Source organism: Petaurus breviceps, unplaced genomic scaffold (assembly GCF_028583685.1).
Source record: "Petaurus breviceps papuanus isolate PSGF00001 unplaced genomic scaffold, PetGlider_PUasm1.0 227, whole genome shotgun sequence".
Taxonomy (NCBI): domain Eukaryota; kingdom Metazoa; phylum Chordata; class Mammalia; order Diprotodontia; family Petauridae; genus Petaurus; species Petaurus breviceps.
The window spans coordinates 11234918-11250109 of NW_027185896.1; the positions used below are offsets into that span (position 1 = coordinate 11234918).

General features: G+C 48.2%; 1 protein-coding gene across 1 annotated transcript in view; it reads left to right on the forward strand.

The window, feature by feature from the left end:
• Positions 1-14491, forward strand: part of LOC138166892 (laminin subunit beta-2-like) — a 32534-nt gene extending 18043 nt beyond the window's left edge. The window contains exons 24-34 of the mRNA XM_069095384.1: positions 1283-1379; positions 1720-2092; positions 2280-2449; positions 2535-2776; positions 3153-3320; positions 3478-3616; positions 4744-4933; positions 5808-5949; positions 12661-12834; positions 13397-13553; positions 14329-14491. Of these exons, the coding sequence (XP_068951485.1) occupies positions 1283-1379; positions 1720-2092; positions 2280-2449; positions 2535-2776; positions 3153-3320; positions 3478-3616; positions 4744-4933; positions 5808-5949; positions 12661-12834; positions 13397-13553; positions 14329-14462 (1986 nt within the window). The 3' untranslated portion in view covers positions 14463-14491. The remainder of the gene's footprint in view (positions 1-1282; positions 1380-1719; positions 2093-2279; positions 2450-2534; positions 2777-3152; positions 3321-3477; positions 3617-4743; positions 4934-5807; positions 5950-12660; positions 12835-13396; positions 13554-14328) is intronic.
• The last annotated feature ends 701 nt before the right edge of the window (positions 14492-15192 follow it).

Here is a 15192-nt window from a genome sequence, read left to right on the forward strand (position 1 = left end):
GACAAGTTCCAGAGAGACATTTAGCTTGATGTCAGGAAGAAATTCTTTTTTTTTCCCCTGAATTAATTTATTTATAGTTGTCAGTGTTCACTTTTATAAGATTTTGAGTTACAAATTTTTTCCCTTCCCTCTCCTCCCCCTCCCCAAGAGAGCGTGGATAGGCTTTACATGTACAATCATATTGAACATGTTTCCACATTAGTCATGTTGTGAAAGAAGAATCAGAATCAAAGGGAAAAACCACAAGAAAGAAAAAGTGAGAAGATAGAATGCTTCGATCTGCCTTCAGACTCCATAGTTCTTTCTCTGGGTGTGGATGGCATTTCCATCATGAGCCTTTTGGAAAGTAAAAATTCTTTACAATTAAAACTATCCCAAAGTGGAATGGGCTGCCTCGGGGCAGTCTTCAACATGCTATGTGTGTTGAGTCCACTAGGTGGTGCCATATTGTACAGAGCAACAGCCTGGAGTTGGGAGGACCCAAATCCAAGTACAGCCTCAGAGGCTTCCTAGCTGTATCACTCTGGGCAAGTCACTTAAGCCCTGGTGACCTCAGTTTCCTCTTCTGTTAAATGGGGATGGATGAAAATAGCAGCCCCTGCCTCCGGGGGGTTGTTGTAAGGATCAAATGAGATAGTGATTGTAAAGTTCTTAGTACTGTGCTTTGTACATAGTGATCACTGTATAAATGGATATTTAGATTATGTGTGTTACATAGGCACGTGAAATATGTAACATGCCATAGATAGAATAACATCCATCAAATCATAGTGAGGATTCTTTGAGGGGTATGAATGGCTGCTGAGGTTATTTTCATCTCTCAAATTCTGGGATGCTGTGATCATAGGCTTACAGGGTGTAGGTCAGTAAAGGGCCTTTGCAGTCATATAACCTTCTGATTTTACAGAGAAGGGCCGTGAGACCCAGACAGGGGAAGTGATTTACATGGTTTGTATCAGAGCCAGGATTTGAACCAAGCAAAGGCTGGTTTAGGATCGAGGCAGAGATGAAGGAGCCAGTAGCAAGGGAAAGATTGAAGGTGCATGAGAGTGACTGAGGGGATGAACGATGGGCTGAGGTCCTGGAGGAGATGGATAGGTGGGGATGAGTTAATTTCGGGGTAGAAGGGTAGACTGGGGAAGAACCAGCATTGTCCAAGAGAAGGGAGTTACAGAGAGCAATAGAAAGACTGACTGAGAACTTCTGTGTATGTGGACTATGTCTTTGTCCTTCCAAGAGCCCCCAGTGAAGGAAGTCCCATCCTGGTCTCATATCCCCACAGGTCACTGGTCAGTGCCCATGCCGGGAAGGATTTGGGGGACGTACCTGCTCTCAGTGCCAAGAAGGGTACTGGGGGGACCCAGAGAAGGAGTGCAAAGGTGAAGAGTAGAGTGCCTAGACAGGGTGGGCTGCGGGTGAGGAGGATGTTGTAGAGGCAGCTAGGTAATAGTGGAAAGAGTCTGGGTTCAGCTGTTAAAAGACCTGGGTTTGAATCCCTTTCCTTCTATTTACTAGTTGCATGACCTTAGACAACTCATTTCCCTTTTGAGATTTTTACCTCATCTGTAAAACAAAAGGGTTGGACTAGCTGGATCTCTAAGATGCTTTCCATCCTATAGTCCTAAGAAAACAAAGTGTGTGTGGGAGGTGTTGGGTGGATTTAGGGATCAGGGAAATCAGTTCCCTGTGCTGATCCCAAGCTTCTTTGTTTTTCCCCAGCCTGTGCCTGTGACCCTCAGGGCTCAGTCTCTCAGCGTTGCCATCCTAGGACAGGGGCTTGCTTGTGTCTCGATGGCATCTCAGGCCCTCAGTGCAAGGCCTGTGCCCGGGGTTCCCAGGGCAGTTTCCCCCAATGCCGTCCCTGCCCAACCTGCTTCTCTCAATGGGATGGACAACTGGATGCCCTCCAGCAGAAGCTGGCCACATTGGCTCAGGGGAGGGATGCTCTGAGTGAAGTGGCTACTGACCAGGGCAATGGGGCGCGGCTGCTGGCCCTGGAGGCAGCCCTGGGGCAGATCCAGAGAGTCCTGGTGTCCACCCGGCCCCTAGGTGGGCCCTTGCAGCAGCTCATGCAACAGCGGGATGGACTCAGGCAAGACCAAGGAGCCCCAGGGGCTTGGAGAAGGGTGGGTGGGTGAGATCATAGGGTCTCAAAGGAACTGGGGAATCAGAGAGCAGGCTTTAGAGGCCATTTCCTGAAGTCAGAGGTCAGCTTCTGATGGGAAGTTGGAGTAGAGGCCTGGTCTTCATCCCCAAATGTTTCCACATCTTCTTTATAGGAGGGAAGTGTCAGTGCTGGGCCGTGCACTTCGAGGGGTGGAGCAGAATGTGGGTGTGAGTGGTCCTTGGGCTGGAGCTCAGCACTCCCGCATGGGCCAGCTGATGCAAGAAGTAGAACATCTCAGCCACTTGACCACCCAGCTCAAGGAGGTCCCAGGAGGAGCCCAGGGTATGGCCCAAAGGGGTGCTGGTGATGCTTCTGGGGGGCTGTTGGGAAGGAGGCTGGTCTTTATGTGCTGACCTGTTTCCCCCAGATGCTGCTTCCCTGGTCTCCAGGGCTGCTCTGATCTCCCAGGAGGCTGAGTTTGGTGTCAGAGTCACAACTGCCCTGACAGATACAGAGAGTACCCTGAGCCAATCCCGCAATGTCAGACGCAGAACAGAGGGGCTGCTGCAAGAGATGAAGTCCCCCTTCAGGGCAGCTTCCTGGGGGGAGCAGCTTCAGGGACTTGCGAATGCCTCCTGGGCCCTGAGCCCTAGCCTAGCCCAGCTCAAGGTTAGAGCCTTTGGGACAGGAATGATGAGTATATTCTAAGTTTGGGGTGGGGGATTGTGACCCTAGGAAAGATCTCTAGTATAAGGAGATCTCTGGTGGGATTCAGATATCCCAGACAGGGTTTATGGTTTGGAAGAGCCTGGATTTAGAGTCTCTTCCTTCCCACGTCTGTGAGTTTGGGTGAGTTTTCCTCTCCTACCTCTCATGGCCTTAGTTTCCTTCTCTATAAAATAACTAAGTTAAACTAGATAGTCTTTCCAGCTCCTTCCAGTCTGCTCATTCTGGACTCTGTATTTCTGTGACTGTGGGGTCAGGAGTCTTTGTTATCTCTCGAGTTTCCAGAGACACCACTCTGGCCCATTGTTTGTGTCTACAGGTCTGTGGGGGGCCATGGGGTGTAGGGAGGGCCTGCGCTCTCTCCCCCTGTGGGTCAGTCTCTTGTTCTGGAGCACTGCCCACTTCCCTGTGGGCACTGGGGACTGCCCAAAACACATCCCGTGCTTTGAGTGCTACAGGTACCAGACTGGGGCGGCTACATCGAAGGGTAAGAAGGAACCACACTGGGGGGAGTGGGGGGCAGAGGGACTAGAATTAGAAACCTGGGGAAGATGGGCACATGGGGTGAGATTTTGCGGGGAGATGAGGGTAGGGCCAAGACAGTTAAGAAGGACCAGGCCCACTAATTCACTCCACTCCCCCAGCTACAACGGGTTGGGACCACAGCAGGGGCTGCCCACTCACAGGCTGAGGAGACACTGAGCCGAGCTCAAACCACATGGCGTGGGGCTGGACCTGCTCCCATCTTGGCCACCATCCAGAGGATCCGGGCCTTCCTTACAAGTAAGGCCAAGGTCGAGGGTAATAAGATAATGATCCTCCTCCCCTCCAGTCAGACACTCTAACAGGGTATGAAGAGTTCTGAGCTCAGGGGCTCAGCAGAACCTCTCATGATCAGGGTTTAGGCAGAGTTTAGGTCAAGAGTAAGGTTGGTAAGTCAAGGTCATATCAAGAGCTACCAGCAAGTTAGAGTTTGTGCTAGGGTCACAATTGAAGGGTGGTAGTGGTGGCGGGGGGTCTCTCTTTGTCTCCATGGAATATTGACTTCCCTCACCCAGATAAAGCAGAATTTAGGGTCAGGCCTGGGAGATCTGAACTTAAAAAAACACTAGTTGGGTTCAGATGATCTGGATTTGAATCCTGTCTTCAATACTTAGTAGTCATTGACCTCAAATAAGTTGATTTCCTTCTCTTGAGTTTCAGTTTTCTCATCTGGGTATTATATTATTATAGTGGGTATTGTAATATGCTGCCCACTCTCAGGGTTAGGTCATAGGGTTTAGATCTAGAAAGGCCTTAGAGATCTTTATTCTGAGAAAAATGTTTTGTAAATCTTAGAGTACTATAGAAATGGGAACTTTTTTTTTAAGCAATTGGGGTTAAGTAACTTGCTCATGGTTACACAGCCAGTTATTTCTGGGTGTGGTACTATGTGTCTGAGCCCGGATTCAATCCCAGGTCATCCCAACTCTGGGGCCAGTGCTCTTACTCGCTGTGCTACCTGGTCACCTCCCAGAAATGGGAACTTTTGCTAATCTTATTTCCCTAGCCAACTTAGAGGAAGCTAGTGCCCAGGGCACTGGGCCTGGAGTCAAGAAGACCTGAGTTCAAATCCAGCATCAGATACTTACTAACTGAGACACTTGGCAAGTCACTTTACCTCTGTTTGCCTCAGTTTCCTCAACTGTAAAATGGAGATAATAATAACACCCACCTAAGGGTCATTGTGAGGATCAAATGAAATAATATTTGTAAAATGCTTAGCATACAGTGCTTGGCACGTAGTGGGTATTTAAAAATGCGTGCTCCTTTCTTCTCTCTTTCCTCCTTTCCTCCCCTCCCAATCAAGTTTAAGAATCAGAATCCATGTCCATAGTATAATATCAGTCCTTGTCTTCCCTTCACTCCAGATGAAGGAGCAGATCCTGAGAGTGTGGAGCTGGTGGCCCAGAGGGTCCTGAAAATCCCTCTGCCCCAGGGGGGCCAGAGAGCAGTGGAACAGCTGCTGGAGGAGATCCAAGATGCCCTCCAGCTCCCAGACAGTATGGACTGGGCTCTGCCTTCAGCCCAGGGTCTCCTTCAGCAAGCACAGTGGGCCAGGTGAGAAGCTGGGGCTTCCTGGAATGTGGAATGTGCAGCTGGACAGGAACTGAATCTGAAACTGGGCATGGTTAAAGGACTTGTCCAAGTCCTTGTCCAGTGAGCTAGTGGTAGGGCTAGCATTCAGTCAATGAGCATTTTAAAAATGTGTACTGGGTGTCCAGCACCTTGCTAAATAAGTAAGTGTTGGCAATACAGAGAAAAGCAAGACCATGGTGCCTGCCCTCAGGGAGCTCCCACTCTAACAGGGGAGACAGCATGCAAATAACAGTGTCTGTTCAAGACAGAAGGAGCAAGGGAAGGTAATCTCAGAAGAGAAGCTGCAGGGTGAGGGCTGGCAGGAGGAGAGGGGACCCTGGGAAGGCTCTCAGGAGGGTAGAGTGGGATCTGAGCTTGGGCAGAAGGAAAGAAGGAGAAGCTCCCAGGTATGGGAGACAGCCAGCCAGTGAAAAGGTGTCTAGTCACTGGACTGTGGCCGTCACCCAAGGTAGTGAGAGAAAAGAACAAGATTGTGCGGGGCGTTACCTGCCAAACAGGAGGTAATACCTGAGTGGGGACTTGAACCTGTGTTTTAGGATTCTAGGACCCATTCTCCTTTGACCAGGGAGGAGGAATCTTGCTTTGCTCACATAGAGCAGAGCACCTGAAGGCATATTTACCTGATCCAGACCCCTCCTGAAGCAGAGGAGGACAATGAGGCTTGTCTAAGGTCACTGACAGCATGGCAGAGATGCTCCCATTTATCATGGGATTTGAAATCCAGCGAACCGTCCATTATGTGTCATGCATCATGCACTGTTGACAAGGCCCTCCCTGAGACCATTGAGCACTCTGGGTTGGGTCCAGGGCCAGCTGACCTTCCCTGTGCCCACAGGGAGGATGCAGACAGAACCCAGGACGAGGTTGGGAAGACCCAGGGAGCTCTAGCTGAGGCCCAGAACATCTTAGGGAGAGCTGAGAGAGAGCTTCGGAAAACAAAGCAGTCGCTGAGGGGCCTAGATGTTCAGACACAGGAGGTGAGATCCCAGGGGCTCCCATTCCTCTCCCACAGGCCCCATATTTCCTAGAAGCCCCAGATTCTGCCCAGATACTCCAAGCATTTGGCACCTGCCAGTGGTCTAGGAAACCTTCCCCAAAGTCCCATATGCCCCTAACACTCCAGAAAACTCTTCCTTTCCTTTATGTATCATGTGTTCCCCAACATTCTTCAAGCCTCCCTCACTGAACTTAATATTCCTCTACACTCGTTAATTTTCTCATTGTCTTCTGTGTCCCTCAACACCCTTAAAATCCCTCAGGATTCACTGTACCCCAACACTTGTAAACCTTTCCTTTGTTCCCCAGCAATGCAAGAAACCTCCTACAATATCCTTCAAAATAATTCCAATTTTAAAAATCCAAATATCTCATGGCCTCAGTCATACAAACCTTCCCGATGCCCTCCCAAATCCTTAAACTTTTCCTAATGTCCCTGAATACATTTCAGTGTCCCTTGTGCCCTTCTACATCCCTGAGACCTCCCTCAGTGACCTCTGGATCCTCCACCAAAGTCCCCAGTGCCCCCCTCCAAAAGAACTGAAGCAGGTCTTTGATAGGAGAAAGGTAAAAAACAAGGGTCTCAGGGGGTAGAGGGGAAATCAGCCCTGTGTCAGGATATTGGAAAGTAGAAAAATGTCACACAGAAAAGGGAAGGGAAGACGGATTCTTGTACGGTTGGAATAAATAACAAATTTGAGACTCTTGAAGAAGAATTGGAAGAGCTTGCTTTCTGGAGGAAGCAGCTGCTCGTCCACTTGTGGGGCTGTCAGATGAGAGAGCATCCAGTAAGGGTTAGAGGCAGACAGGAGGGGTGACTGGCGCCTCCTTGCTCAGAGTCAGTTTGATAAGTCATAGAGAGGTCTGTTATTTTCTTGGCAGCACATGGATTAAGTACATAACTGAGAACCTTCCATGGCTTGTCAAAACATATGACTAATATCTACTTCTGGTGACTCATATGTATACAAATAATATTGCCAAAAGGAGTCTATAAAGTTTTGCCAAAGATTATAAAGTGTCAGGATAGAAACTTGAGACCTAAAGGACCCAGGTGGTATTTTTATCACTGCTACCTTGTGAAGGCGAGGGGTGCAGGAGAGAAGAACAGCTGGCTAAGAAAATGATGCTTGAGAATGGGATTTTGATTTCTCTATTTTAAGCTCAGGCCTAAAATAGAGGAACAATAGACCTCTGGACAGGGATGGAGTACACCTAACAAAAGTGGGTAAGAATGTATTTGCCTTGTGTCATACAATTCTAATTAGAAGGACTTTAAAAATAATGGAAGAAGGGGGAAAAAATCGCTGGCATATATTCAAACTAGAGACCATAGAGAGTACCTATATTGTAGGAAAAGAAATAGCAGTTTGGTATACCCTACAGCCCACAGTTGACAAAATCCAAGAGAGGAGCCAGTAGTAAATGCCACAGCTTCAGGTGACAGACACAGATACATAAAATATGAGCAACTAGCAAAATTAAACTAAAGGTTCTAAGAAGACAAACTTGACCTTCTGGTTCTCATTGAGTCTTGACCCGTAACTGAAAAACAAGCTAGGTAAAATTGTGATGTCCTAGCATCGTATATTAAGAAGGCATTCTCCTGAGTAGCAATCCAGGAACCAGAGGATATTGGCATGGGAATACACTGTAGATGGCATGGGCATGTTGAGGAAACATTATCACCATCCTGGAACGTAAGCAGGAAATGGTAAGGGCAGTGATAGTGATGGAGGGGAGAGTCATCTGTCTAGCTTTCAGCAGGAATCCTGCCTAAGGCAGAGCAGTCAATAACTTCTTGCCTTACCTTAATGATATTTCCATGCTTCAAGAAGTGGAGGAATCAAGAAAGAGGAAAAAAATCTCTTCTGGCTCTACTTCTCAATTACAAGGAAGAAACTGGTTCCTGAAGTGGAAATGATGCGACTCTTGGAATGGGGCAGGGGAATCACTGCCTCGTAGAGTTTGTGACTGAGAAGGGGAAGAAGGTTGGGCATCATCTGACATGCTTCCTCGATCTTCAGAAAGCAGATTTCAAAGGGTTTAGAGGAAGGAAAACTAGCATTCCATGAACTAAAATAAAATTCTGGAAGTCAGCCCAGGAGGGATGGGAGACTCTCAAGAATGTAATTCTGAAGACACAAAGGGAAACAGTTTGGATAAAGAGGTAAAAAGGTAGTTGCTTGAAGAGAACAAAAGTAGATACACAGAGAACACACCACCCAACTTGGGTTTTCAGAAGATAAATATAGAAAACAGAAGCAAGAGTAATAGGTATGGTCTAATAACAGGATGAATGTAAACACAGCAGAGTTCTGTAAAAATGGTGTCAGTAGAGCTAAAGCTCAGAATGAACTGAGGCCTCTGAGGAAAGGTAAAGACTTAATGAGAGAAAGATGGGTTTTTAAAGGCTATATTGGGAAAAGTGAGATCAAAGAAGGGAAGGAACTTGGGGGAGTGTGGGTGGAATGGTGATACTGACCATCAAGAGAAAGCCAAGCCGCTTGGCTCTTATCTGAGCTATTTTCTCTGCCAGGCAAAATCTCCTTTGGACTGGAAAGGACAAGAAAGAAGTCTGAATTATCCACTAGTGGATAATTAGCCTAAATAAGAAGATAGCTGCCACAGTATTGATGGAGCACGTCCTCGGTGCTTCAAGATGCTGGAAGCTACCAATTCAAAGGAGCTTCCATTGCATCATGGCACAGACAACATGTAGACATATGTCTGAGCATGCACAGAAGCAACACAAGGGAGTCAGGGAGGGCACGAACACTCGAGGGGCGTGGCTTAGAGAAGGTTTCATGAAGAAGGTGATGTTCCCGCTGTGTCTTGCAGGAAAGCAAAGTGTGTCTGGTGGAAGGGAGGAGGGAATACATTTCAGGCATGGAAGATGAAAAGGCAGAGAGACGGGAGGAAGGAGTGCTGTCTGTGAGAAACAGGCGGCCAGTGGTCTTCTGGATGGTAGAGTGTGGGAAGGGGGTTGTGATGAGGCTGCACAGATGGGTTAGGGTTAGGTTGTGAAGAAGGGTTTAAAAGCCAAAGAATTTATATTTGATTCTAGAGGCAATAGTAGCCGCTGGAATTTATTAAGTAGGGGAATAAAGTAAAGTTTTGCTTAAAGAAAATGTCTTTGGTAGCTGTTGGGGAGTAGACTGAAGTGGTGATAGACTTGAGCCTGTTACCATGGTCTGGTTGAGTGATGAGGTCCTGAACTAAGATGGTGCTTGTGTGGGTGTGGAGATGTTGGGAAAGTAGATTTGGCAACTGATTTGATAAGTAATGTAAAGGAAAGTCAAGGGTCAAAGGTAATTGCTGAGGTTACAAACCTGGGAGCTTGGCAGAGTGTTGATGCTTTCTGTAGAAATAGGGAAAGATGATGAATTCTGTTTGTATATTTTGAATTTTGAGGTCTTCAGTCTGAAATGTCCAATTCGCAGTTGCTGATTTGAGATTATAGTTCAGGGGAGGGACTGGGATAAGGGATTGGATATATAGATCTGTGAATCTTCTGCTTAAAGGTGATAATTAAACTCAGGGGAGCTGATGACTTCACTCAGAGAGAGAGAAGAGAGCTCAGGACAAAAAGGCTTGAAGAACACCCTCAGTTTGGGGAATGGTATGAATGTTGAAACAGAGAAGGAGGCTTAGAAAAAAATCCGTGGTCAGACAAATGGGAGAACAAGGAGAAACTCTCCAGGAACAGGGGCTGATCAGCAGTGTCAAATGCAGCAGAGAGATCAAGAAGGATGAGGGGTGAGAAGCCATTGAAATCATGGGTAACTTTGGAGAGGGTAATTTCAGCTGAGTGATGAATGGGGTCAAAAACCATATTGCAAAGAAGCGAGAAGAGAGGAAGTGAAGGCAATGAAAGTAGACAGCTTTTTCTAGGAGTTTGTAGGAAAAGGGAGAAGAGATAGGACAGTAGCTGGGGAGAATGGTTGAGTTTATTGAAGTTTTTGTTTTCTAAGGTGGGGAGATTTGGGCATGTTTGAAGGCAGTAGAGAAGGAACCACTAGCTATAGATTGAAGATTAGAGAGAAAGGGGAGATGATTGAGGGGTCAGTAAGCTGGAGAAGACAGGAGAGGATGAGATCAAGGGCACATGTTAAAGGGGTTGGATTTGGCAAGAAAAGCCACTTCATTGTCACAGACGAGGAGAAAGTAGAAAGAGTGAAATTAAGGGATTTGGGGATGAATTGGATAGGAGAAAGAAAACTCTTAAGTACAAATTAAGTCAAATGGCCTCAGTTTCCTCAGAGGCCAAGTCTTCTGCTCAGAATGTTGGGGGAGGGGAAGGTATGAGAAAGGAAGCATAGAACTGGGGAAGGACAAATGTCCAGATTTTTGCAGTGGGAAGAGGATGGTGCAGACAAACTATAGACCAGTGAGTTTGGCATTGATTCTTGGAAAAATTCTAGAATGTATTATTAAAAATGTGGTTAATGAAAATCTTGATAAGGAAGTGGTGATCCAAGAGCCATGTAGCTTCCTCAGAATCCCACAGGCCATACCAAACTGAGTTTATTTTCTTTTTTGACAGGATACTAAACTGATAGATCAGGAGAATGTTATGGGTTGAGTTTATCAAGTAAAGTGTTTGGTAAAATAGTGTCTGCTGTTCTTATAGAAAAGATGTAGAGTTATGTGTGTGAGACAGGATCATTAGATGAATTTGGAACTCATTAAATGTTGAGATGCAGAGAGTAGTTATTAAGGGATCATTGTCAGCTTGGAAGGAAGTCTCTGGGGGAGGGAGAGCCCATCTAGCCATGTTTGGCCTTGTCTGTTGTTCTCTCAGGGCCTTGGATGAGGGCATAAATGGTATATTTATCAAGTTTGCAGATGACAGAGCTGGGAGGCTTGGCTAACACACATTGTTTCAGATAATCAAGATGCAGAAGAGCTTCACTGGCAAGAACATTTACTGGAATGTAATAAAGTGACATTTAATAGGGATAAATGTGAAGTCCTGCCTTTGGGTTCAGGAAATTGACTTCACAACTACAAGATGCAAGAGTGTTTAGGGTGTGAAAAAAGTCTGTGGGTTTTAGGGGACTGAAGCCCAGCAAGAACTTACAGAGTGATAACAGCAATCAGATACGCTCATAATAGACTCATGAGCGACATTAAGACGCACAGCTCCAAGGCCCATCCAGGCGTTTGTGTCCAGTTCTTGCTAACATATTTTAGGAGGGACATTGATAAGCTGGAGAGCATCTGGATGAGGGAGGCCAGGGTGATTGAATGAATTAGGGATGTTTAGCCTGTGGAAAAAAAGACTAAGACTAAGATTTATTGATAGCTATCTGTCTTTAAGTGGCCCCAGAGTGCAGAACCAGGTGGAAGATGCAAAGAAGGATGTTTATTTTTTTATTATTTATTTGCTTTTTGGAGGGCAATTGGGGCTAAGTGACTTGCCCAAAGTCACACAGCTAGTAAGTGTGTCAGGTGTATGAGTTCAAATTTGAACTCGGGTCCTACTGACTCCAGGGTCAGTGCTCTATTCACTGTGCCACCTAGCTGCCCCTAGAAGGATGTTTATAATTGTTTTATAATTGATGTTAGGAAAAACTTCCTGACAATGCCAGTTTCTGGAACCATCCAGGGACAGCCTGCCTTGGGAAGAGATATGTTCCTTGTCTTTGGAGGTCTTCTTGTAAAGGCTGGATGACCCCTTTCTTTTTGTTTGTTTTTGCTTTTTTGGAGGGGGAAGGGCAGGACAATTGGGGTTAAGTGACTTGCCCAAGGTCACACACTAGTAAGTGTTAAGTGTCAGAGGCCGGATTTGAACTTAGGTGCTCCTGATTACAGGGCTAGTGCTCTATTCACTGCACCACCTAGCTGCCCCTGGATGACCCCTTTCTGAATAGTTTATTGTGGGCATTCTTCCTCAGTTGTGACTTGGAATAGATGACTGCTGAGGTCCCTTTGAGCTCTAAAATTCTGGGATTCCTGTGACCTTTAACACTGCTGAGAAATCAGTTGATATCTTCTGATCCTCCTTGTCAACATTCCTCAAACCCCAACACTTCATGAAATCTCTATGCCCTCATGCATTAAAACATTCCTTAAAATTTCACCAGTGCTCACTGTGTCCCTCAGCATTCCTTAAAGCCTTCCCCAATAGCTTTTGTATCTCCCAGCACCCCAGGAACCCCCCCTTAACTTCCCATGTGTTTTGTACTCTTCAAACTTCCCTCAGTAACTTATGTATCCAGACACCCCAGGAAGCTGCACCCAGTGTCTCCTGTGTCCCCCAGCACCTCCTGGACCTACTTGAATTTACTCCAGGACTCCTAACATACCCAGGAGACCCATGTCCATTTTGTTCCCCATCCCTATCCTTCCCCCCCCCCCCCCCCCGCCTTTGTCTTTGGGTCTGTCAAAAAGGAACCCATTCCCTGAGGTTCCCTATGCCCCTCAACATGCTTTCATCCATCCCCAAATATACCCTTGGACTCCTAACATCCCATAAAACTTCCCCAATGTCCCCTAAAACTCAAATCATTAGTAAACCTCCCCAATATCTCCTTTGATCCCCCAAATCCTGAAACTGTCTCACAATGCCCTTTGGGACTTTCAAGCTCAGATTCTTCCTTTAAAAAAAAAAGACAAACCCTTTCCTCTCTGCCCTAACTTCACTCTCCTGTTCTCTCCATCCCCCTCATTTGGCTCCTGGACCACAGATGGCGTTAGAACTAGTTCAGGCCACGCATGATCTGGATGTGGGTACCACCCTGGCCCAGCTCCTGGGGGCAGCAGATGCTCTGCAGATCCAGGTGTCAGAAAATAAACTACAGCTGAAGGAGGCCCAGGAGCAAGCAGAACAGGCATCAGGCACAGCTGCAAACTTGGGCAAGGTGAGACGGGCCTTATTCCTGGTCACTACTGAGGTTTGCAGGATCATGTGTCCTGGAAAACAAGGGAATTATGCTAGCAGATATTAGGGTAGCAGGGTGGAAGGGAGGTTGCCCTTGAGGTGAAAGGCCTCAGCCATTTGGTTTTTTTTTTTTTTTTTTGCTTTTTGGAGAGGGGAAGGTAGGGTAATTGGGGTTAAATGACTTGCCCAAGATCACAAGGCTAGCTTTGTGTTAATTGTCTGAGGTCAGATTTGAACTCAGGTTCTCCTGACTCCAGGGCTGTGCTCTATTCACTGCGCCACATAGCTACCACAAGGCCTCAGTCTACTGAGTCCTAGGAGAAAGGGAGGCCTCGGGTTAAAGTTCTCAAGTGGGGGTAGGAGGCCTGAGGAACAGAGACCTCAGAGAGTCCTATGGTGGGAACTGATTCCCAGGTGGGTGGTGGGTTCTAACTCTGTGGGGGTGGTTTCTGAATGGGGGGGGGTCTTGAGTGCAAGAAGAGCCTGAGGGGTCCTTTTGCATCCTTACCTCCCTCTTCCCATCTGGTTCTCCCTGCCCCTAGGAGCTGCAGACAGCCAAGGTACAGTTCTCAGAGCTGCAGTCTGGGATCAGTGGCCTTGGGGATGAAGTGAATGGGGCCAGAGATCGTTTGCAGCAGATTCAAGCAGAAGCCAGGGAGCTGCTGAAGAAAGCCAACAGGAGCCGGCACCGTCTGGAGGGTGAGGCTGTGGGGGTGTGTATGGGGCAGGATCCTGAGGGTCTGAGGATTTCAGGAGAGCCTTGGGTGTTGAGTAGACTTGGGGAGTCCCAGAATGCTCAGGTTCTGGGGACCCTGAGTGTTGGGGCAGGTTTCTCAGGAAAACCTATTTACAAGAGATTCAGAACCCTGAGTATCAGAGGGTTTCTGAGATACTGGAAATTTGGGGGACTTCATTTTCAATAATACTAGGGGGCCCCTAGGGGCCATGATTATTGGAGATCTCAGGAAGACCAGAGTGGTTGGAGAAGGTTTTAGGAGAGTCCCAAATACAGGAGCTACTAAGCAAGGTAGTGGGTATTGGGGTTTTTAGGGTTATCAGAATATTTGGGATCTTTGGACAACGGGTATTTGGGGTCTTCAGGAGGCTTTGAATAGTTAGGAGTCTTAGCAATCCTCAGATGAGAAGCCCAGGTATTTGTGGGTCACAGGTAGACCACAGAGCATTGGAGAATCTCCAGATGTATTGGGTATGGGATTTTCAGGAGGCCCTGGGTATTTGGGTTCCTGAGTACTGGGAATATTTTGGAGCCTGGGACACTTGCAGATAGATCTCCAGGGGTTCTAAGTGTCCAGAGGTGAGGAAGGTCTCAGCGGCCTCGGGTTTTGGGGCCCCTGAATGTTGGAGATTCCAGGGGATCTCTGAAAGTTTAGGGGTCCTGGAGGTCCTTAGGTGTCTGGGGGTCTGTGCCGGGAGGGCCAAGGGGTCTGGCTGAGCCTCGTGTCGGGCTTCCCAGGGCTGGAGAAACGCTTTGCCCGGAATGAGCAAGCACTTGGAGAGAAGGCAGCTGAGCTTCGGATCCTGGAGAACAGAGCCCTGGGGCTGCTGGAGCAGCTAAGGCAGGAGGCCAGTGCCCATGCCACCTGCTGAAGCAGCGATCCCCAGTAAAGCAAAGACACCCCACCCCAATAGAGAGAAGTCCCAGCGTCCCAGGATACAGACCACCCCCTGCTCCCCAGAAGCACAACGGCAGTCCCCGAATATCGCCCCCGGCATTTGCCAGACAGCCATTCCCCGAAGACCTCCCCCGCCGCCCCCCCCCCCCTTGGCAGAGGGACCGCAGCTTCCAGCCCCCCCAGAATCTTTAGCCGCCTCCATCCCCAGAGGTCAGCACTCTCTCTATCGAACTTCTTTCCCGATCCGCTGGGCACTAAACTTGAGGGCAAGAGACCGAACTTCAGGTCCTGCCCTTGACTCCCTCCCCGCCCCTCCCCGAGTCCCGCCCCCGAGCCCCCCGGGGGACAGGGCGGGGCGCGCCCTGCTGCGCGCTCCGGTCCTCGCGCGGGCTCGCGCATTCCGGGACCCTCGCGGCCGGCGCCGAGCCTGCGCGCGCCCGGCCCACTGCAAAGTCCGGAGCGGATCATGCCCGTCACCCTGCTCTGGATCCTTGGTCCTGGTGCCGCAGCCATGGCTCCTGCTGCGCCTAGTCTTTGCACGACTTTTTCTCAACCCCGTCTCCCTTAATCTTGCTGGCTGCACCCATTCCTCTGTCTGGGAAACCGAGACAGCTTCGTGTCAGTGCAAAATGGAAACGATACCCTTCCCAGCTCTGGATTTCCATCCCAGAGAAGGAGGAGGAGGAAATCCTGGCAGCCTCAGC